The sequence below is a fragment of the Panthera onca genome, chromosome B2, assembly GCF_046562875.1.
Source record: "Panthera onca isolate mPanOnc1 chromosome B2, mPanOnc1 haplotype 2, whole genome shotgun sequence".
Taxonomy (NCBI): Eukaryota; Metazoa; Chordata; class Mammalia; order Carnivora; family Felidae; genus Panthera; species Panthera onca.
In genome coordinates this window covers 23,600,685-23,625,623 of record NC_138343.1, presented here as the reverse complement: position 1 = coordinate 23,625,623, position 24,939 = coordinate 23,600,685, and the positions used below count along the sequence as shown (strand labels likewise).

At 40.6% G+C, this 24,939-nt stretch overlaps 1 protein-coding gene across 6 annotated transcripts in view; it reads left to right on the top strand.

Annotated features, from left to right (window-relative positions):
• The window catches only part of CDYL (chromodomain Y like), a 240,921-nt gene that overhangs the window by 139,595 nt on the left and 76,387 nt on the right, over positions 1-24,939 (top strand). Inside the window, exon 1 of one of the 6 annotated variants that reach the window (XM_060614907.3) lies at positions 24,486-24,590. The exons of the other annotated variants lie outside the window; for them this stretch is intronic. Within the exon in view, the coding sequence (XP_060470890.1) occupies positions 24,579-24,590 (12 nt within the window). The 5' untranslated portion in view covers positions 24,486-24,578. Of the gene's footprint in view, positions 1-24,485; positions 24,591-24,939 lie in introns of those variants that run through there. 6 annotated transcript variants of the gene reach the window in all.

Below are 24,939 nucleotides of genomic sequence, written 5' to 3'. Positions count from 1 at the left end.
ATTTCCTCCCCCCCTTCCTTTGTGCTATTATAGTCATATATATTATATCTAATATATTTTAGGCTGATACAGTGTTACACTTTTTGTTTTATACAATCTTATTTAAAGAGATTAAGTAGAGAAAAGCAATTTGTTAAGTGATATATTTTTTTAAATATTTATTTGTTTTGAGAGAGAGCAAGAGAGCATGAATGGCATAGGGGCAGAGAGAGAATCCTAAGTAGGCTCCATGCTGTCAGTGCAGAGCCTGACACAAGGCTCAATCCCATGAACCATGAAATTGTGACCTGAGCTGAAATCAAGGATTGGATGCTCAATTAACTGAGCCACCCAGGCACCCCAAGAAAAGAAACAAGTTTTGACCAGTCTTTTATATTTACCCACGTATTTCCTATTTCCAGTATTCTTCCTTTCTTTTCTTGGTTTTGCATTTCTGTCTGGAGTCTTCTTTCTTTTAACATGTGGGACTTTTTGTAGTGTTTTTTTGTTTTGTTTTGTTTTCAGGCAGCTCTGCCAGCAGTGGATTTTCTCAGTATCATTTATTTGGAAACATCTTTATTTTGCTTTCTTTTTTGGAAGATAATTTAGCTGGATATAGAATTCTTGGTTTCCTTATGATGCTTTCAATGTGTCATTCCCCTGTTTTCTGCTTTCCATTGTTTCTGATGAAAAGCCAGCCATTAATTGTGTTGTTGTACCCCTATACATGTTAACTTGTTATTTTCTTTGTTATTTTTCCAACTGGTTTCAAGATTTTTTCTGTCTTTAGTGTCCACTGTTTTATTATATCTCTAAAGAGCTCTGATATTAATTGGACTTTGTTGAGCTTGAATCTGTAAATAATTGCTTTTCATCATATTTGGAACGTTTTCAGCCATTGTTTTTAAAAAAAAAAATTCTGCACCATCTCTTTTTCCTTAATATTTTTTTTTCTCTCCCTTCTTCAGTTTGGATAAAGTCTGTTTGATCTCTTATTCTTCCCCCATCTCAAATCTGCTGTTGAACCCATCTAGTGAATTTTTCGTTTCAATTATTATGTTTTTCAGCTCTAGAATTTTTGTTTTATTTGATAGACTTTTTTCCTTATTTCCTACTTAAATCATTGTCATCATGTGTTCTTTAAACATGGGGGTTTTTTTCCAACTTTCTAAATGTATTTATAGTACTTAAAGTATTTTTCTGCTAAATCCAAATTATGGGTAAACTGAGAGATAGTTTCTATTGGCAGTTTTTACATGAGTGTGACTACTATTTTCCTGGTGTTTTATGTTTGTTCCAGGTTTTAATTTTTTTCTGGGAAATTTTGTTTTCATTTTTGCTGTGTGTGTGTGTGCGCGTGTGCACACGCATGCTTTAAGCCATTTGCCTCAATGTAATCTGAGCAGTCTTGTCAATTCTACATTGTGTGGCCACTGATTTCTCTGCTCAGCCATCTCCATCCCAGTTCTTTATTTTTTTAGACTTTCTAGGGATCATTCCTGTCTGCGTAGTTTAACTATGAACCAAGTTTTGGTCAGATGTTGTGGTCAGACACCCTGAGCCCATAAGGCTTTCACCCTCTGCAGTAGATTTATGTTTGGTTTGGGAGTACATTCAAAGTTCAGACAGCTTTAAGGACTGCCCTAGGTTTTACTCTGTGCCAGCCCTCTTGAGTGTCCAGTGTCTGTGGGGAGTGTGGAATGTTCATCAAACCCCTCAGTGGAGGTATCTCGTTTCCAGAATTTCCCTTTAAATTTCCATCAATTCCTCCATTCTGTCTATCATCATAGCCAGGACCTCAGCCTCTGACGGTGAGAGCTACAGTCTTTTCCAGGCATGAGTTTTCTGCCCTTTGCTTCAAATCAAGTCAGCCCCCTTGACAGTCAAGCTGCAGGCTTTCAAGGCCGGCCCCACAGTGGTAGGACTACAACACTGTTGGAACTGGCCAGGAGCAGCCCCAGCAGCAAGGCCACCGACTTCCACTATTCTTCCCCCAAATTCAGTTCTTTGTGGGTGTATGCTTCTCAATCTGTTGTTTGCTTTGGTTGAATTTCCAGAGGCCTTAATGTTTTGTTTTGTTTTGTTTTGTTTTGTTTTGACACCTTTCAAGTTTAATAGTTGGGGTTTTTTTTCAGTGGAAAGGGTTTGTCAACCTTTTCTTTCCTCTAGAGCTAGAAGTGCCACTCTTCCAGGTCTAATTTGATTTACTAAGATCATTGGATGTGCTCAGTTGACTCCTCTTTAAAATACTTGGCTTCTGGGCACCACTTTATGAGTCCTTCTCCAATACCAATCCTTTGCTCTTTCTTTGTAATCTCTGCTGGATTCTCTTTGTTCTGTCTTCTGAATGTCTGAGTGTCTCAGGGCCCACTCCTCAAACTCCTTCCTTTTTTATTTATCCATTCTTTATTTCCTTCTTGATCTCTTAGATTTAATGACTTTTAATGCCTACAGATGCCAAATTTCTGTCTTTAGTGTGCATTCCAGATTTGTAAATCAAATGGCCTATTCTGCATCTCCTCTGAATGTCTTTAAAATGAACTCTTCTGTCCTCTCACATCCCAGTGAATGTGAACTCTACCTTTTCATTCACTCAGGCCAGATATCTTGGTTAGCCTTCATTCTTTGTTTTCTTTCATATCTTGCATGCAGTTCATCAGGAAATCTTATAGCACTCCTTTAAAATAGACCCCAGGGGCACCTACCTGGATGGCTCAGTCAGTTAAGCATTTGACTCAATTTTGGCACAGGCCATGATCTCACAGATTTGTAAGTTCAAGCCCCGCATCAAGCTCTGTGCTGACACGGTAGAGCCTGCTTGGGATCTTCTCTCTCCTTCTCTCTCTGCCCCTCCCCTGCTCACATGGTCGCTCACTCTCTTGTAATACATACATAAATATTTTTAAAAAATAAAATAGACTCCAAATCCAACTGCTTCTCACCAGCTCTACTGTATCACTACTCCAGTCCAAGTGACACCTTCTCTCACTAAGATTATTATAGTTAGCCTACCAGTTGTTCTTCCTAATTCCACAGAGTTACTTGAGTCGTAATTCTGAAATGTAAAATAGATAACCATTTTTCTGCTCAAAACCCTGCCATGGCTTCCATCTTACTAAGCGTAAACCCCAAATATATGATGGCTGCAAGACCCCAAATAGTCCACTCCTCACCCTGCACCCACCTCTAGCCTTCCTGACCTAGTCTTTTCCATTCATCCCTTGTTGACTCCATTCGAGCCTCACTGGCCGTCTTGCTGCTCCTCACTCACACTGCAATGGCTCACCTCCTTCTGAGCAACCTCTCTGCCATCACCCTGTCCTCTAACTGTGGCTTTTCTCTTCTTAGTACTTACATACATTTAGTATATTGGATATCTATTTATTTAGTCTGACTTCTTCTCTTGAATGTAACTTCCAGGATAATAGGGAGAAATAATGCTTTTGTTTCCTCCTGTATCCTCAGCAAAAGAAGCAGCCAGTTGTGTTGTTGGGTCTCCATATGTATCCAAGGCATTGGTTGGATTGACTATGAGTAGCAAAACTGGATTTTAGAATCCATTTGGTTCAGGGGCCTCTAATGTCAGGGTCTCAAGATCAGAACCTTTTACTTGGCAGATCTCAAAGCTAGTTTGTCAGACTTGGGATCTGCAAATATTGACTGCTGCTTCTATGAGAGTGTAGCTTGTTAAAGATTTTGTGTAAAAATTATATTTGGCATTGTTGCCTCTACCCTTAAATAGTCTACCTAGATGGACTTTGGATGAAATATAAAGAGGTACTTTCTCACAAAAAAGCACTTGACAACCAGTCTAGTTCATGCTGTCTCATGCTAATGGAAAAACTAAAGTTCCCATTACCCTTCAGCACTGACCCTGAGTATTCCTCATTGGCATTATGACAGAAGCTGTTCAGAGCCTGCATCGTGGCATTGGAATATGACTTCCATAACAGCACCTGGGATCTCTGTGCAGGAGTTAAGATTTTGGGTTTTGGCCAACGCAGTTATATTCTGGTTCCTGAATGCTTTTATTCATTTTTCATTGGTCTGAGTATATGTGTGCAACTGTATTTGTGTGTAGTTTTAATAGTCTTTTGTGGGCTGTAGGACAATTTTGCTGCATTTCATCCCAACAGAGTGGGCTTTATTCCTGTGGTGGATGTACTCATTCTTGTTAGCAGAGGACTCAGAAGGTTTTCAGTATACAGGTGCCCTCTTTATGAGTCAGCCTGTAATTATTGAGAAAGATTTTCATCAAACTGCATCAGTGAAGTCTGTCACAAATGTTACTTTTACTCAGTACTTACTGTGTGCCTGGTATATTCCAAACGTATTTAACTTAATTTTGTTTGGCATGTCTTGGCACTTAAGTTTGGTGGAGGTTTTTTGTTTGTTTGTTTGTTTTGTTTTGTAGAACATTTAGGTTTAAAAGTGCATACTTTGGCGAGGTTTTCATAATTTAAAATATGTGGAGGCTTGCCTTGTAGCAGTAGTTTCTAACTTGGCTGTTTTGTCATGAAAATAGGAACAGATAGAAAATTCCCAACCTCAGAATCCTGGCTTATCTATTTTCTGTTCCTGAACAGTTTCATCTTTGTCTCTGTTCATATTTAATAAAGCCAGACAGTAAAGCACAGCAGCAAACATTCTGACTCAGAACAGAAATTTCTTTATTATTTCTTCAAGCTCCCTCTTTTAGCATTTTTGGTTTGTGTTGTCAGTGAAAAACAACAAATGCTTTATTCTATTTTGAGGTATCTGAAGAATAATACAGTTGTTATGAATATGTTGTTACAGTTTTCCAGTTGTAGCAGCTGTGCAGGAGAAGTTCTGATTCACCCTTGTTTATACAATGCACACATATAGATTTGATTCAGTCTGTGATTTGTTTGTCAAATATGCAACAGGCAAGAAGCAAGTGGTTTTATTTGTACCAGATACCATCCTACTCTTATTCAGAACAAAACACTAGGAATGTGACTTATTGGTATGATTTCTAAATGGCTTAACCTTCACAAAAATTTTTATGTATTTTTACTTGGGGAAGTCACGTAAGAAAAAATAGGTAGATATGGTGAGTGTTATGACTTTTAGCAAAGGAATCTCGTTAATCTGCATGCAGAAAGAATTCTGAATCGCGCATTGGGGAGGGAGAGGATAATAATATTCAGTATCCGGACTCCACATACCTTGTTATGTACATACTGAGGGGCATTACGTTGCTCGAGGATCTAGTGGGATACTAGATATGGGAGGGGGAAATGTGGATGATGATGATACAGTTCTGTGCACTTTTCATGGGGCAGGTGGAAATCCACATTTGCTAATAACGTAAATCACAGCATTTTTCCTTTGTTCTGGGTCAGAAAACTAACTTACCATTTAACCCTTTGGAAAACATGGCCACTGGAAATTCCTGTACCTTAATTCTACCAACCTACTTCAAGAATCAATTGATGACCTAATAAGACAGGATTCTGTCAGTCATTACTGAAAGAATTCAGAGCTAAAGTTCAGTGTGCCTGTGGGTACCCGTCTTCCTGTGAGCAGGGCTATGAGAGCCTGGTTTGAAGCAGGGGGCGCGGTCACAGGCTCCACAGCCTGCAGATTTCACTTTATCCGCTCTCCTGTGTGTGCCCGGGAGCATCTTTGAGCATTTGTTAGTTATTTCCTTGAGTTTTTTCCTAGCTAAATTCTCATGTATAGTCTACAGTTGTTTTAAACCCTTCTTGATGTTCACTGTTAAATTGCCCTCCATAAAATAAGGTGCACACACCTTCAGCAGTTAAGAAGGTAGTTTCTTCACACCCTCATAAGCCTTACAGACAGAAGTGACATCTCACTCTGGTGAGGTTAAACGTTGTCATAGGCTTATTACCATTTGTATTTTCTTTTATGAATTGCTTACTCACATTTCTTCACCTGCTCTATCATGGTGTTGACCTTACCGATTTGAAAGGGCTTTTTCTGCAATAAGATTAATAGCCTCTTAATCAATGCTTTCTGTTGCTTGTCAGTTTTATTTTATGGTGGTTCTTGAATATCCAGTCACATGTTTTCAGTGCTTCTGTTCAAACCTGCCACTGCCAGCTTTGGGATTATGGGCGGCAAGCCTTACCAACGCTTTTGCTGTAGGAACCAGCAGGCTCTGCACAGGGCAGGAAATCTGCCTGCAAGGAGCTGCAGGTCTCTGAAAGCCCAGCAGCAGTTTTAGATGCTATCTGCCAGAAGCATCTCTTCATTCCTTGAGTCATTCCAGTCTGAGAGCTGCCTAGGTTTGTTCAATGATGTATGACTCCCATACAGTAAGTGCATAAATGTAGAGTTAGATGAGTTTTAACAAATGTGTACATCTGTGGAACCGCTGTCTTGCTAGACATAGAACATTTTGACCCTGTAGTTTCCTTGTGCTCATCTGCCTTCTCCCACCCTCACTTAGCACTGCCCCCCGCCCCCACCCCAGACACAAATCACCCCTGATCCAATCTCTCTCGCTACAGTTTGGTTTTGCTTCTCCTAGGACCTCATACAAGTGGAATCATACAGGACAGATTCCATTGTATCTCGTGTCCTTTGCTCAGCTTGATGGTTTTTGGATTCATCCATGTTGTTGCACGAATCAATAGTAGTACTTTTTTATTGGGAGCAGCAGCCTGTGGTGTGAATGTACCTCCTTTTGTTAATCCCCACTTTCCCGTGGATGGATACCTGGGCTGATACATTTCCTGGATGTGACGGTGAAGCTGCTGTGAACATCCTTGTGTAAGCCATTTTGTGGACATACATTCTCGTTTCTCTTGGGTAAATACCTAAGAAGACCATTGCTGAGGTAGGAATTGCCAAACGGGTTTCCAGAGTGGATGTGACATTTTCCACACTCACCAGCGGAGTATGAGAGTTCCAGGTGTCCTGTATCCTCATCAGCCTTTACTCCTGTTTTAACGTTAGCCATCAGAGTCAGTCTTGAATTTAGATGATGTAAGCCGTCCAACGTTGTGCTTCTCTTTCAAGATGGTTCTGGCTATTCCAGATGTAAAATTTTAGAGTCAGCTTTTCAATTTCTATTAAAAAAAAGCTTTGGGGATTTTTTTTTTTATTGGGATTGTGTTGCATCTCTGTCAGTTTTGGAAAAATTGGCAATAACATTGAGTCTGCCAAATTATAAACATGATATGTGTCTCAGTTTATAGGTATTCTTTAATTTTCTCTCAGCCATGTTTTATCATTTTCAGTGTAAACGTTTTAGACATTTTTATGAAATTTATTCCTAATATTTTGCTTTTTGGTTGTATTATAAATGTAGATGTAAATTGTTTTCATTTTCTAATTGTTTACTACTACTATGTAAAAATTCATCTGATTTTTTTAAAAGTTTCTGACATACACTTGATTTTTTTAAGTTTAATCCTGTGACTATTAAATTCACTTATTTTCTAGTAGTTGTTTGTAGATTCCTTTATTTCTAAGTTTTTAAAATCAAGAATAAACAGTGACTTTTCCTTACCCTTTTTTGATTATGAAAAATTTTAAACCTTCAAGTTGATGGGGCATCTGGGTGGCTCAGTCAGTGTCCGACTCTTGATGTCAGGTCATGATCTCACAGTTCGTGAGTTTGAGCCCCACATCAGGCTCTGCGCTGATAGTGTGGAACCTGCCTTGGATTCTCTTTCTCTCTCTCTCTCTCTCTCTCTCTCTGTCACTCCCACTCACGTGCACTCTCTCTCAAAATAAATAAATAAACATTTTTTAAAAAGTAAACAAATCTCTAAGTTGAAAGAATTTCAGTGAACGTTCATATGCCCAGTACATGTTCTTCAGTGAACATTTAACTTTTCATCCCAGTCTCCATCAATTGTCTCAACTGTTGACACATTTTTATCTATGCACTTCTCCATAAAAAAAACTTCTTTTAGCATGCATTTCGTTTACTAGAATTCTTCATTTGTTGATAGCTTTTTTCTTTTGATATAAAAATTTCTAACAACATGATGCGTAGGTCTTAACGAGGATACCAGTTGCTGAGCTTAACAAAGGCATACACCTGTGCACTCCAGAATTGTTTATTAACCTAGAAAACTGTCACCCTAGAAAGTTCACTGATGCTCTTCCCATTAAGTTCCCTATAACCTTTGGTTTTGTTCTCATTTTTTTGTTTAACAGGGTGTGGCGTTTTTTGGCTTGTTCAAGAATTTCCATTTAAGTGGAATCATACAATGAGTATTCTTTTGAGTAAGATTTTGTCATTGACCATGTTTTTGAGACTCAGCCATGTTCTTGCATGTATCACTAGTTAATTGCTTTCTGTCCTTAGGTGATATTGTATGTACTTACCACATTGTATCCAGTCATTTGTTGGAATTTTGGACTGTCTCTGGTTTGGGGCCATTATGAACAAAGCTGCTATAAATAGCTTTGTGCAATCTTTCTTGTAGACCTGTTTTCATTCCTTTTGAATTAGGATTGGAATTGCTGGATCATAGGGTAGGTATTTGTTTAGTTTTATAAAATGCTTTCAGACCTTTTATCAAAACGGCTGTACCATTTCAAAATCCTACCAACAACGTGTGAATATCTCACTTGTTCATCTATGGTGTGTGTTTTCATTTTAGCCATTCTAATGGGTGTGTAGTAGTATCTCGTTGTATTTTTAATTTGTATTTTCCTCAAGAATGATTTTCATCACTTCTTAATGTGCTTAATGGCCATTCATACTTTTGGGAATGTGTGCCCAAGTATTTTGCCTACTTTTTCATTCTATTTTGGCCTTGTCATTAGTGAATTCTAGGACTTCTTTTTCTATTTTTACTTATTTTTTGATGTTTTTATGTTTATTTTTGAGACAGAGAAACGAGCTGTGGAGGGGCAGAGAGAGAGGGAGACAGAAACCTAAGTGGGCTCCATACTGATAGCAGAGAGCCCAATGCAGGGCTTGAACTCCCAAGTCATGAGATCATGATCTGAGCTGAAGTCGGACACTTTAGCCAACTGAACCACCCAGGCTCCTATATTCTAGGAATTCTTTATTAGACATAGGGACCAGCCCTTGAATATATCTTTATGGATGTTATCTCCCAATATATGGCTTGTTTCATACATTTTGTCAACATTGTGTTTTGAAGTCTGGTTTATCAGTTTTCTTTCTTTAATGTTAGTGCTTTTTTGTGACCTAAGGAAACTTTGCCCACCCCCTAAGTCGTAAAGTTGGCGTCCTATATAGCTTTTATAATTAAGCCTCTAATACATCTTGAATTAATTTCTGTGTATAAAGGTTGTGACAATGGTTGTGATTCACTTTCTTTTACATATGGATAGCCAGTATTCCAGCACAGATTTTTGAAACGACTCAACCAAATGGATGTCTTTGGAAGCCTTTGTCACTAAAAGTAAATGAATGAATGAATCAGATGACAGTTTCAGTCAGAGTCTACTTTGGACTCCATTGCTCTCTCTTTTCATTGATCTGTCTGTGGACCCAATATCAGGACCGTGCTGTTTGAAATGTGTTGCTTTATGGTAGTAGGTCTTGAAGTAAGTCTGTACAGCTACCTGGGTTTTTTTCCCCAAGATTTCTTAAGGTTTCTTTTCGGTTTGTTGCCTTTCCATGTGAATGTTACAATCTTCTTGGCAGTTTACTCTCAAAAGTTTGCTGGGGTTAATATTGGGATTGTTTGAATATGTAGATAGATGCATTTGAGAAAATTTTTTAACAATATTCTTTTAATTCATGAACATTTTTTTCCATTTCTATTGAGATATAAATGACATACTGCACTATATAAGTTTAAAGCACACAGCATAATGATGTGACTTACATATTTTGTTAAACGATTGCCACAGTAAGTTTAGTTTAACACCCACCATTTCATATAGACACAAAAAAAGAGAAGAAAATTATTTTCCTTGTGATGAGAACTTTTAGGATCTACTCTCCTAGCAGTGTTAACTATAGTCCTCATGCTCTACATTACTTTACCAGTACTTATAATGGGAAGTTTATACCTTCCTTCTTCCAGTTCCCGCACCTCCCTCGCCCCCTGTCTTGCCTATCATTTAAGGACGTTTATGTAAAGGACAGCAGTCGTTCCTCCCTCCAGAGGTTGGGGAGCACAGTCACTGTCTGTCATAAAAAATTCAGCTTCCGGAGCTCAGTATTCCTCTCCTGTAACATAACCCATTATGTGGCCCTCGTGTGTCATCGTGGGAACTGGGGCTCAGGGAAGTGTAAAAGAAGATGCTGGTACTCTGTTTCGCTGCTATGAGGAGCACAAGTCCTTTTGTCTATGACTGGAGTCTCGTGCCTTCTGCCACATCCATGAAACTCAGGCTCTGAGTTTCATGAAATGTCAGGCTCTCCTGTTAGCTTGCAAATAGGATAAAATCACACACTGGTCAGAGTGCTTAATGGTTTCAGTTATGATGACAGGAAGCTGACAAGGGTATGCTTTTCTCAAAGGGGAAGATGAAAGCCTCATGGAGTGATTGATGGGATTTGAGGAAAATCCATGCAGATCAGTAGCTTGACATCTTGACCAAATCTTCAACCTGGCAATAAATGGTCGCCTTTCTATTGTGTGCTAATGAGGAGAAACTGGGAGATGACTAGACTGGCTCCTAACTATGTGTTTGTGTTTGAACACCGCTGCCAGACCCTGCTCTGGTGGTTCTGACTCCTCCCTGGGCAGGAGGACGTGCTCACTGGTTTGGTGGGCATGTGGTTCTGGCACTTCTCAAACAGTTAAAAGGATGGAAAGTCACAACCACGATGGGCAGAAAGCAGGCAGATTATTAGGACTTTGGCTGGTTCTCTTGGGAGATGAGGGGTTGGGACTCGTTAAAGCAGAAACAGCTGGGCAACCTTACTTCTCAGTTTCTCCCAACACTGTGTCACACAACCTCAGGTCCGTCGGGAGATGCCAGTAAAAGACTCAGGGTTTTTGCAGTGGGGCCTGGCTGCCATGAGGGAGGTCTGGCTCTCTCAGGGAGATTTCCCAGAGGCAGACAAACACCAGTGGGAAGACATTGGTGACACATTGACTAGTACTCGGACCTTTACTGCCCCAGAGTGGATTTCCAATGCTGATGAAGGTGACCCACCAGAGAATAAGAAACCCTAAAAGTCTGAGATAAATTGATGCCATTAGCCCCACTGCCTGGAAAATTCTCCCCTGGTCTTTCTGTTAAAACCACGTGAGATGTCATGACAGTGGAGCATCGAATACCCATAGTTAAGTCACACGCCGTGAAGTTGCTGCTGAGCAAGTCAGGCCTGAATCAGCCAGAATCTGCAAACGCCACGGTCCCAGCTGGAAAACAGTGTGGCTGAGACTGCTGAAATCAGTGATGTCAGTAACGGCCTTGCCACCTGATAAAGGGCTTCGTTACAGTGGACTGAAAACACTGGAAATGTAGTTAAGCCAGGAGCAGCCCCTGTGCCATTTGAATGGAAGGTGAATGTGCTTGTTTACTGGTGCAACACCTCTCCCTCTCTCTCTCTGCCCTTGACCCTCTCTCCTCTACTTTGACCCCAGTTGCTTTATGGAAAAATGTTTAGGGGTCTGTCTGTGCCCTCCCTGACTGCAGGCCATACACAGCCATCCCAGCATTCTGAGGAACTTTGGACAGGGGAGGACCTCAAACATTTTTGGTTCTCTTGGGTACAGCCAACTGAAGTCACCATCCTGTTCAGTCTTGCAGGAGTAGATGGTATCTGAGTTCAGCTGATAGGCTTTAGCCAAGCTTTGTGTAGTGGGGAAAGAAGTTAATGTGACTTCGTGAGTGGACCCCATTGGGTCAGTTCCGTGTACTCTTACTATATATCTGGATGTGTAGTAGGAATCCATGTGTTATCACATGCCTCAAACTTCCCTATCTGTAAGTTTCAAGGAGGATTCTCCCAATCAGAAAGAACTGTGTGTAGATTGTAGTACATCTTTGGGGGTATGTAAGCTCCTCTGTAATTTGCCAGTAGTGGATGACTTAGTATTTAGAGTACCCCTGCCCTCTGAAATCACAGCTTTCACTCCCTAGGTGGCATCCTGTTGGTAGGCATGTCAGAAGCCTCAGTCTCATGAGCTCTGTCTGTAATACCATCACCAGCAGGAGTGGTTGATTTACCCCCAACAAAATTGAGAGGTCTCCTTGCTGTGTAAAGGTTTTTAAGACTGTACACACAGATTCATGGTCCAGAATCCCTTATGCATTCAATAGTAACTTTTATCTCTTTAGCCCCCACATGAAAAAGGAAGTCCAGGACTTTATTGGGCTTTGGTTGTTGGAGACTATGTGCCTCCCTTGGGCATTATTCTACTTGGCCCTTTATATAGGCCAGCTTGCAAATCAGCATCCTCAGAGGCCAGGTCTAACAGGTTGTGTTGGAAGCTGCCCAGCCGTCTGCAGCTGTCTTGGCTGCAGGTGCACCCCTTTGGAAAAGCAGCTAGCTATTATTAGCTTGTTCTTACCTTGCTACCAAGCTCTTGTCGAAATTGAATGCCTGTCCCATGGAGGTCTTGTGACTCCCAGGCCTGATACTCTCATTTTGGAGTGGTGAATTTAGAATCAGCGACTAACCTGACGGGAAGGGCCCAACAGGCCTCAGCTGTTAAACGGAAATGCCGTATTGAAGAACTAGATGCCTGCCCAGTGGTGTGTTAGCTTTATGTGAAAAGTGGGTGGAATCTGTATCCCCACTCCTTTACCCTAAGCAGACCCCCTGGCTCAATGGGACCCTTGATTCAGAGTTGCTGAGATGCCAGGCCTGGTTCACTACTGGTTCAGTTGAGCTGAAAACTGGTGGTGTGTACTAAGGCCCTGCTGCTGTAGATCACCCTCGTCACCAGCTGTTCAGATCAGAAAGTGGCTGCTCTGCTCATGAGGCGTAATTCAAGGCAGTGCGCAGGCTCTGCTCAGTACTTTCTTGGTGAACCTCTTGAGATTTGGACTGACTTCTGGGCTGTGGCTTGGCTTCCAGTATGCCACTTGGGAAACTATGGGCTCTTGTGAGTCACTCATGTAGACAGACCCCCGCCCTGGTAAGTGCCTGCTCTCTGATGAGACCAACTGGAATCAAGCTGCTGGTTGAACCTGCACGATCCAGGTGTCATTGTACCAGACGCGACACATATCCGCCATCACAGACTGGACTCACAGTAAAGGGTTTCATGTTTCTGGCTCACGTGACCACTGCATGCCCAACTTATGATCCCTGCCAAAAGTTTACCTAGTTGCCTGACAGAGGGAAGCCCCATCACATGGGCCTTTGTCCCACCAACCCCCCTGGCAGGCTGATTATATGGGACCTTTGGGCCTTACTCAGAGCCAATGGGTGCCTCCCCACTGTTGACACTTTCAGGTTATGGTGTTGCTATTCTAGTCTGACCAGGTAACTCTGGCCATACCATAGTGACCTCTGAAATTAATCTGTGCATTCGTGTTCTCAGCTTCCCAGGCCGTTTGCAGTCTGACAGTGGTGCACTTTTATCACAGATGCTGTTTAGTAACAGACCTACAGTTAAGGTATTCAGTGGGCCTTCCATGCTCCCTGCCTTCCACAGATGGCATATGGCACCATGGAGCATTAGAGTAGCCTCCTCAGAAATCCATGCAAAAAGGTTTCTGACTCTGCCTCCTTCGTCTCATCACCTCCTAGTCTACACATAGTGAAACAGTTTGGTCACTGAACCCAGCTTTCCCTGGGAAGGGATCATTTCCTCTTAGCTGCTTCCTGGGCTGTGAATAGGACAAAAGTTGTGAGACATTTTATATACACCTATTTTGAAAATTCTGGACTCTGCCCTGATCATTCCTGGGTATCTTTTTTCCCATAACAGCACCCCCAGACTTCTCTGGGTGACAGCCCAGCCAATGGGGACTTAGGAAATTTGAAATTCATTCTGCTCTAGCCACTGAATGGTCTTGCTGGACTGATAGGAGGAGCCTAAATTATTAGGATAATGACCACTTAGTTTAGTCCTCCTGCTTACTGAGTTCCCAATAGGGCCCACATTGGCCAACTTGGAAGACGTAAAGAATCTGTGTAAGCTGCATAAAAATGCTCTCACTTCTCTTGCACCTGCCCCTTCCTTGCAAAGGTCTAGGTGTGGGTAAGGTATGATTGGCAAACAGGTGAAAATAGCTTCTGTAATGGGAACATGTGGTGGTGGAGAGAAGGCACCATGCCAGCCCCTGAGAAGAGAACGCTTTGCATGTCTGGAGGTACTGGGAAGGGAGGGACATTAATGATCCTTGTCTTTCAGAACCACCCCTGCAGTCTTCCTTAATAATGGAAAAGCCTTGGTGTGGTTCTCCTAAATTTTTGTAAGGGACTTAAGTGTAACTTTTGGATCTGCCATCCCTGCCCAAAACATTCCAATGATGAATTGGTGTATTCCTTGTAACTGTACTAAGTCCCATCAGAAGCAGCGTAGGATGGCTCCAGGTCCTGCACCTGCTACATAAAACACCTGTTAACACCTCCACTCTTAATAGCCATCACTGCGGTTCCATGGGGCAGATGAATGTCACCTGGCTGGTTCACTAGACTGGATAAAGTTGGAGTGACTGCTCTTAGGCAGTCCCTCCAAAAACAAGGACAAGTCAATTATTTGAACTAAGCTGTATGGCTTAACCAGCTGGAAAGCTATGTTGTAGGCACTTTCAACCTATGCCCCCATGATAGAAGGGCTACTTGGGAGACCCTTATCATCGTAAACAGCACTTTCCAGACCAACATGCACACCATTGGGACTGTATTTGTATGAAATCTAGAAGCATGTTTCCATCCCACAACTTGGCGACTTGCACCCTTGAGGGTGGTCCTTGAAGACCTTGAGGTATTTAAGGAAAAGCAACCAGTAGGTTGTAGAGCCCTCTTAAGGCTGTGGAGATGTCCAGAATGAGGCTACTCTTTTTTATAATATTATTATTATTTTAGAGTGAGCACAGGCAGGGGAGAGGGGTGGAGGGGACAGAGAGAATCTCAAGCAGGCTCCATGCTCAGCACAGAGCCCGATACGAGGCTTGATCCCACAACCCTGGGCCAAAATCAAAGATGCTCAACTGACTGAGCCACCCAGGGCCCCCAAGGCTACCATTGGTTACTCAGAGCAGGTTACTGAAGGGATAATTGGCTTACTCTCTATATACATCCTGCAGACCATTAGCCCTACTGTTAGAGCCATAGAAAGGGCAGTAGGAAATTTGTCCCTGACTTTCTTTGAAGTGAGCAGTAAAAACGCCTTGGCCCTGGGAGATATTCAAGCCAGCCTCAACTCACTGGCCAGGGTTGTGTATATGCTAGAATTGCTCTGGATTTCCTCCTTGTAGGCTAAGACAGAGCTCATGCAATTACTGTGCATTCTGTTATACCTGTATTAATGCCCCAGAGCAAGAGGAAAAATCAATTCAGAAACTTAAGGAAAAAGCCATCTGGCTTTCTGAGATAGATCCTGATAGTTTATGGGATTTGTTCAGCTAGCTGGGTCCAGGACACTGAAGGCATGGTTAAAGACAGGACTGCAGGGTAACTCATTTTGATTCTTAGAGTCCTGTGGATAATAGCTTTAATTAAATGTTGTATAAGACAAATTGAATGGATTTGGTCCTGGCCTCTAATGGTCAGATTGATCACAGCAGCTGTTGGAGTGGTATACTCAGGAAAATTTTCCAGAAGCCACGACACCCTGAATGTACAGGGTGATACTGTTGGGGAACAATTCTCTAGGGTGTCTTATATTTCCATATGTCTTGGGAACAGAGACCGTGCATTTGTTCTGGATGATCTTTTCAATAATGTTGGTATAGCAAACAGTCTTGGAGACAAAGATAGTGTCTCCCTTCATACATTAGGGTAGATTTGCTTACAGCTTGGGATGATCAAGATAGGCCAGGCATTCCAACTGACTATTAGAAAGATTTTGGTTCCCCAAGCTGAGAATTGCTCTCTCCTGTCTTGCAGCCCACTGGATGAGCATTTGTCACCTGGCCCTCTTTATGTTGTCCTGTAGGAATTGGGACTCAGGTAACTGGTGCAAGCAAATGCTGATATTCTGACAATTGCTGCTGCTCTAATAATGTATTTATTTCTTCTCTGATGAATCTTGTGTTATACCAGCATCCATGAAAATGTCAAAAGCTAACTTGGCAGGTTGCAGATAGGTAAAATTTCAGGTAAAAATTCTTCTTGGTTATTGGAGATCTGTTGCAAAAAATTCCTCCAGCTCTTGTTTCTCTGAAATTATCTTAAAATGTCTGCCTTTCTTTAAGCAGCTTTTACGAGTTTAATTCATGTACCAAACAGTTCACCTATTTAAATTGTACAGTGTGGTGGCTTCTTGTTTATACAGTGTTGCATCCATCACCAGAGTCAATTTTAGAAATTTTCATCTCTTCAGAAAGAAACCCATAGTCTGTTAGCTATCGCCTGCTTCTATCCCCACCTCCGTGGCTTCTCTGTCCACTGTTGCCCCCACCCCACCCCCCGCCATCCACTCCTGTCCTAAGCAATCACAATTTGTTTTCTGTCTCTATAAAGTCATCTGTTCTGGACACTTCTTAGGTATGGAATCATATACGGTCTTTTGTGACTGGCTTCTTTGACTTAATGTTTTCAAGGTTCATCTATATTGTAGTATGTGATAAGTACTTTATTTATTTTTATACCTGAGTAATATTCCCTCATATAAACATATATATATATACTATTTGGTTTATCCACTAATGAGTTAATGAACTTTTGGGTTGTTTATGCTATAAACATTTACATACAAGTTTTGTTGGGGACAAAAGTTGTCTTTCTTTTGGGTAGACACCTAAAAGTGGAATTGGTGGGTCATGTGGTAACTCTGTATTTAGCTTTTGTAGGATCTGACACATTGTTTTTACAAAATGGCTGCAACGTTTTATATCCCCACATGCAGCATATGAGTTTCATTTCCTCTACATACTTGATAACACTTACCTTTTTTATGTAGCCACCCTTAGTGGGTATGAAGTGGTATCTTATTGTGGTTATGACACACATTTCCCTGATGGCTAATGGTGTTGAACATCTTTTCATGTGCTTATTGACCATTTGTATATCTTCTTTGGAGAAATATCTATTCAGGTCCTTTGCCATTGTTAAACAAGCTTATCTTTTTATTGTACTGAGCTATAAGACCTTTTGTATTCTCGATACAAGTCTCTTACCAGGTATAGTTTGCAAAACTTTTCTTCCATTCTGTGGGTTGTCTTTTTACTTACTTGGTGGTATCCTTTGAAATACACAAGTTTTTCATTTTCATGTCCAGTTTATTCTTTCATTTCTTTTGCCTTTAGTGTCCTCAGAAACCATTGCCTAATCTAGGAGCACAATGATTTACACCAATGTAAATCTACATTTACTTACACCAAGTAAACTCTTAGAATAAGCGTTTAATAATTGTAACTCCTATATAGATCTTTGATCCATTTGAATTAAATTTTTTATATGATGTGAGGTAGGAGTCCAACTTGATCTTTTGCATGTGGATATCTAGTTACCCAGCATTATTTGTTGAAGATCCACAAAGTTCTTTCCCTTCATTGAATAGTCTTGGCATCCTTGTAGGAAACCATTTAATCCTATATATAAGAGTTCATTTCTGGTTCTTTTCTGTTCCACTTGTCTCGATGTCTGTCTGTATGCAAGTTTCACACTATTTTGATTATTATAAATTTGTAATAAGTTTTGACATCCAGAAGTGTGAGTCTAACTTTGTTGTTGTTGTTTAATTTCTTTAATGTCTATTTATTTTTGAAGGAAAGAGACAGAGCGTGAGTGGGGAGGGGCAGAGAGAGAGAGAGACACAGAATCCAAAGCAGGCTCCAGGCTCCAAGCTGTCAGCACAGAGCCCGACGTGGGGCTTCAACTCACGAACCGCGAGATCATGACCTGAGCTGAAGTCTGTCACTTAGCCAACTGAGCCACCCAGACACCCCCTGTTGTTCTTGTTTTAAGATTGTTGTTCTTCCTTTTGAAGGGCTATTCTAAGTCTCTTGCAATTCCATATAGATTTTAGGATTAGCATGCCAATTTCTGCACAGAAATCAGCTGGAATTTTAGTAGAGGTTGCATTGAATCGTTAGGTCACTTTGGGAAATACAGTAATAATACTGTTGTCATGTATCCTGATCCATGAACATGCAATTTCTTGCCATTCAGTTAGGTCTTTAATTTCTTTCAACAGTGTTTTCTAAACTGAATATTTCTGTGTAATAGCCTTGGATCTTTTTTGTTAAATTTATTCCTAAGTATTTTTACTTTTTGATGCTATGGTAAATGGACCTGTTTTCTTTATCATATTTGGTTTGATCATTGCTGCTGTATACAGTGGACTCAAAGTACTGTATACAATTTATATTTGTATATTGATTTTGTATCCTGTGATCTTGCTGAACTCGTTTGTTCTAATAGTTTTTATTGGACTCCTTAACATTATTCCACATAGACCACATCATTTGCAAATAGAGATAGTTTTACTTCTTCCTTTTAAGTCTGGGTGCTTTTTTATTTCTTGCCTAATTAACTAGCTAGAACCCTAGTACAGTGTCACATAGAAGTGGCAAGAACAGACCTTCTTGTCTTGTTTTTGATCTTCATGGGGAAGGCACTCAGCCTTCTACTACCACTGTATGTGATGTTAGCTGTGATGTTAGATGTTAGCTGTGTGTATTTTGTGGTTTTTGTAGATGCCCTTTATCAGGTGAAGGAAGTTTCTGCTGTTTCTGGTTTCTTGAGTGTTTGTTGTGAGGAGGTATTGAATTTTCTCAAGTGCTTTTTCTGCATCTATTGAAGTGAGATGTGATTTTTTTCCTCTTTATTGTGTTGATATGTATTATCAATACATTGATACAATAATACATAATACAATATTTACATTAATTAACTGATTTTCAGATGGTAAATCAAGCTTACATTTCTGGGATAAATCCTTCTTTACCATGATCTTTTGTAACATATTACTGGATTCAACTCTCCAATATTTTACTGAGGATTTTTGTGTCTACATTTATAAACCAATATCTCTAGCTTTCTTTTCTCATTATGTCTTGGCTTTGGTATCAAGGTAATACTGGACTCATAGAATGAGTTGTGAAGTGTTCTCTCTTCTGATTATTGGAAGATTGGTCTTGATCTTTTCTTTAAAACTTGGTGGAATTCACCAGAGAAGTCATCTGGTCCTGTGCTTTTCTTTGTGGGGAGTTTTTTGTTTGTTTTTGTTTTTTATTGCAAACTGTTATACAAATTCAATCTTTTTATTTGTTATAAATCTATTCAGATTTTTAAAGTCAGTTTCAGGAGCTTCTGTCTTTCCTGGAATTTGCTCCTTTCATCCTGTTATCCAAATTGTTGGCATACCATTGTTCATGATATTATAATTATCTTGATTTCTGTACCTATTGGTAGTTACTTCTTTCATTCCTGATTTTAGTAATTTGAGCATTCTCTTTTTCTTGATTAGTATAACTTAAGTTTGGTCAGTTTTGTTGATCTTTTCAAGGAAACTTGGTTTTGTTGGGTTTTTTTAATATTGCCTTTCTGTTCTTTGTTCCATGAACTTGCACTTCAGTACTTATTTCCTTCCTTTTGCATGCTTCGGGTTTGGTTTGCTCTTTTTCCAGTGTCTAAAGGTGGATGGCTAGGTTATTGATTTGAAATTTTTCTTCGTTTTCAGTGTAGGCATTTACAACTATAAATTTTCCTCTTATCACTGTATGTTGTGTTTTTGTCTTAATTTATCTTGAGGTATTTTCTGATTTCCCTTGTGATTTCTTTGTTGTCCCACAGTGGTGAATTTCTCAAATGTTTCTGTTAATTTTCACTTTCACTCCATTTTATTGACCATAGTACTTTGTATGTTTTCTTTCCCTTCTAATTTACTGAGGCTCATGGTATGAGCTAGCATATGGTCCATGCTGGGGTATGTTCCATGTGTGCTGGAGAAGAATTGTATGCTGTTGTTGGGTAGAGCATTCCCTGGATGTCTGCTAGATGTGGTTTATATATGGTAGTGTTTAGGACTTCTGTTTCCTTGTTGATCTTCTATTTACCCATTATTTAATGTGGGAATTGAAGTCTTTCCAACTCTTATTACTAAATTGTCATTTCTCGTTTCACTCTTGTCAGTTTAACTTCGGGTATTTTGTTGGCTTTGTTATTAGGTATGCTTGTAACTGTTGTATATTTCTATATGTTAACATATCCAACAATACAACTGCATGTGTATTGTCTTATACAATTGCTTTTTAAGTCAGAAGAATGAAGAAAGACATTCCTTTTAAACTTTTAGAATTATATAATTATCTTTACCAGCCCTCTTCAGTTTTTTTGTGTTTGAATTCTGGTTTATCTGCTTACAGCCTGAAGAACTTCCTTAGGTATTTTTTTGTAAAGCAGGTCTGCTAGTGACAAATTTTGTTTTTATTTATCTGGAAGTATCTTTATTTTGTTTTCATTTTGTGGGGAGGAGGTGGTTTATAGACTTATTTTTTAGAGCGGTTTTAAGATTCACAGCAAAATTGAGCAGGAAGAGAACAGAGTGTTCCCATCTACTTCCTGCCCCTAGCAGGAACAACCTCCCCCACCATCATGGACATCCTGGAGCACAGTGGCGCATTTGTTACAATTGATGAACATACAGCAACAATTCATATCACACAAAGTCCATAGTTTACATTAGGGTTCACTCTTGGTATCATACATTCTGTGGGTTTTGACAAATCTGTAATGACATTTTACCCACCATTAAAGTATGATAGAGAATAATTTCAGTGCTCTAAAAGTCCTCTGTGACCTGTTCATCCCTTCTTCCACACTAACTCTGACAAACCCTGATCTTTTTATAATCTGTGTAGTTTTACCTTTTCCAGAATGTGGTATGTCAGAATCACACAGTATGTACCCTTTTCTGTTTTCATTTTTGAAAGATAGTGTTGCTGGATATAGGTTTCTTAGTTGACCTTGTTTTCTTTTTAGTACCTTGACTGTTTTCCCACTGCCTTTTGCCTCCATTATTTCTGATAAGTTAATCTTGTTACAATTCCCTTGTAACTGAGGAGTTATTTTCCTCTTGCTGCTTCCAGATTTTCTCTTTGCTTGACTTGGGTATTTTGACCATGCTATGTATTTGTGGATCTCTGCTTTTATCCTCCTTGGAGTTTGTTGAGGTTCCTGGTTGTGTAGGTTAGTGTTTTTCAATAAACTTGAGAAGTTCTCAGCCATTTTTTCAAGTATTTTTCTGCTCCTCTCCTTGTATCCCATTGCACATATATTGGTGTACATATGCGTGTCTCACATTTCTCTGTGGTTCTGTTTTCTTCATTCTATTTTCTCTCTGGTCTTTGTATCGCATAATGTCTATCCGTCTTTTTTTCCCACTTGATTGATTCTTCTGCCAATTCAAAGCTGTTGAGCACCCATAATTAAAAAGTTTTTCCTTTTAGTTGTTGTACAGTGCAACTCCAGAATTTCCCTTTGGTTCTTTTTGCAGTTCTGGTTCATTAATGATACTCTTTGATGTAATATTGTCTTCATTTGACTTCCTTAAGCATGGTGCCTTTATTTGAAGTCTTTGTTCACTATACCTGCCATCCCTCCCTCTCACGAGTAGTTCCTGTTGTCTGTTTTCCCCCTATGTATGCCTCATTGGTGCTTTTGTCTTTTCATGTTTTGTAATTTTTTTTTTTTTTTTTGAAAAATGGACATTTTAGGTTATATAATGGCAGCAGTTCTGGATGCTGGTTCCTCTCCCCCCTTGCCCCGAGACTTCTTGTTGTTGCTATTTGCTTGGTTGTTTTGTGACTTGACTAGACTGTTTTGGTGAAATCTGTTACCCCTACTCTGAAGTCTTCAGTAGGACTCCCCAGCAGGTACAGTCTTGGGCAAGTGCATAGTTGTCCTGGGATAACATGGGTTTAGTGGGGCTCTCTGGCTGTCTCCTTCCCTGATTCTCCAAGCTGCTAGCTTTATTTGGTATTAGACCTAGCATGATAGACTCCACTGATTACTGGCTGGTCTGTCTATTGTTTTTTTACAGTGTCTGGTGCATTAATTGTTCAGTAGTCTGATCCAATTAAATTTGGCAGGTATAGTTTTTGAGGCCAGTCTTTGAGATTTGTTCTTCTCCTGGGAGTGCTCTTAGCTGGATTTCTCTGGTGACTAGGGGAGTTATAGTTTAGCTTGTTGCTTTGCATTATCATTTTCAAGAGCATCCTTGGGTTCAAATGTACCCATACTCTGTTTCAAACAAAGTCAGTTGTTTTGGGGAACAGCTCTCCTATGGATCACCTCTCCCCTCAGGGCAAAGTCTCTGAACCACCTGTCTGGCTGCTGGGTAGAGTGGTAGCCTCTGGTCTTCTCAGGTTGCTTCTCCCAATATAGAGCCTCTCCCCTCAGAGTGACTTGGGGCAAAATTGGTCAAAGTCCCCAGTAGTTTTGCCCTGTTACTCCTGGGGTAGAGCCTCCTTATGAATAGGGGGTAAGGTAGAGGAAATGAGTCCCTGACCTGTCGGTCATACTCAGTCATACTCATCAGGGGTCTTTACCCCTTCTCCTTCGGGAGAGGAGAAATGCTGGTGGCCTGTCTCTCCTAGTGACATGATAAGCCTTGACTGGGAGCTAAGAGGGAGAGAGAGCCTGTATTCTTGGTCTCCCAGAGCTCCCAGTGAGCTCCTGTCACACTGAACTGGAAGGTAGATGGGGAAGGAGGTGGGTCATGGCTCACATGTCATAAACTTTCTCTGTTCTTATTAGTTAGTAGATTTAGTTGAATAAGTGTTCCTCCATTTGCTCCATGGCTTTAGGACAATTTCCAGAGACTTTAGGATTTTGTGATTTTTTTTTCTTTCTTTTTTCTTTTTTTATAGTAGTGTTCACGAGCTTTGCTTATTTGGTTGGAGAGGGTGTTTACAGAGCTACTTATTTATCTGCTATCCCAGAAAGGGAACTCTACGTTTGCTTTTGAAGCATATTTTTTTAGATCTAGAATTCTAAGTTAACAGGATTTTCCCTTCAGTGCTTTGCCTCCTGGCCCCCATTGTTGTGGTCCTGTCTGTAATGTCTCCTGTCCTCTACTCACTGGCTGGCTGGTGGTGTCCTTATCTTGGTTCATTTAGGTTTGACTATGGTGTTCATTGGTATGGTTTATGCTGAACACTGTTTTCCTTCAAGAATCTGGAATTTTGATACATGCTAGGCAGAGGATGCCTCTGTGGCCAGCCCCCAATGAAAAATCCCAGGCAGGAAGTCCTTAATGAGCTTCTCTGGTAGACAGCATTTTGCATGTGCTATGACATCTTGTGGCTGGAGGAACGGAGCTCATCCTGTCAGAGTCCCCTGGGAGAGGACCTTGCAGGCTCGTGTTTGGTTTCTCTCAGACTTGCCTGCACACACTTTTCCCTTTGCTCGTTGTGCTTAGTGTCCTCCCGCTGTATTAAGCCACAGCCGTGAGAGAGACTGCACGCTGAGTCCTGGGAGTTCTCCCAGTGAATCCCCAAACCCAGCGCCTCCAACACACCAATTGTTGCTCTCCACGAGCCTGGTATGGTAGTCCAGGAGCACGCCTGGGATTTGAGGGGGGTTATAAAGTTGTTTGGGGGGCTCCCCCTTCTGTGGGGCCCTCCTGTCTGTGATCTCTCTGTCAATCCCTGACTCTGCCCTCTGACGTCAAAGCCTGGAAGACTGCACTTTCTGCCTGAGGCCTGCCAGCCGCCTGGGGAGTGCAGAAGCCCTTGGCTTCTCTTGTTTGAAGGGTCCCATCCCCTCAGTTTCTACCGGCTTTTGGTTTCTTTACAGTGTTTTTCAAATATTTATGTTTATATTATTCCTTTATTTCTGGCAGTGGAACTGTCTGCTTGTGTTTTTAATAGTTAGCAAATGTTCTTAGTAATTCAGGCAACTTTTCCTATTCTTAATAGTAAACACAACTTTTCAAATGGCTGCTGAGACACTCCTCTCCCTCATTTAAAGAGCTGTTGCTAATATTGCACTGTATGTCAACTAACTAGAACTTAAATTTAAATAAAAATGTGAAGAGAAGAAAAAATAAAAAGCCGTTGCTTTTCAAAGGCCCACTAGAACTCTTTGATAAAAGCAGGGGTTTTGTTTATTCATTTTTTCCATAGTGATGCTGTTGTTTCGAATTTCCCAGCCTTTGGTGTAAGACCCAAGCCTGAGAAAAGCTCTCAGCATCTCTTGTGGTGTCAGAGTTATCCTGGCAGCCTGTTCCACTGTTCTGGGAGGAATCACGGCAAGTATCAGCAAGCAACAGCATCTTGCTGACAGGGTTGTCGACGATGATACAATGTGCCAAATTTTTCCTACTGTGATTGTTTTGCAACTTAGGTCTTTTCTTGTAAGCTGATATATTTGCATGCCTTGCCCTGATACATTTTCTAGGCCGTTTGGCATTTAAATGTAACAGCAGCAGTTACTCTTTCTTCCTACTCTTCCTGAGCTCTTTAACCAGTTTGGACTTCTCTGTGGGTTTTTGTTTCCTGTGTTGGTGAACCTTTTGTCCATCCTTTTCTGGCTTCTGCAACCTGGTAGCACATTTCAGCTCATTCCTGGAGCCACAGCCATCAGGATGTGCTCTGAGGTAGGTAAAGTGTGTTCAGTGTTTGGAATGATCCTTTTTGGTTAATTTCACTGCTCTGCAAACCATCAGGGGACATTGTAATGTTAAGGAAAGCCTTGCTCTACTTGTGTCACATCTTGGCTTTTTAGGTTGAGTTTTAGAAGGAAATCCTAACAGAAAGAACTTTGGTGAGTTTACTATGACACAGGTAGTCAAAGAAGGCTATTGTGATTTGGATTTGCCAGAATTTTGCTGCACATGTGATTGTGGGTAACATAGCAAAACAATCTAAGTAATTTGGATGCGATTTTCATGCCTTTCTTCATTTTGTCTTGGTTTTTAAGAATCTATAATAGAACTTCTATACTGA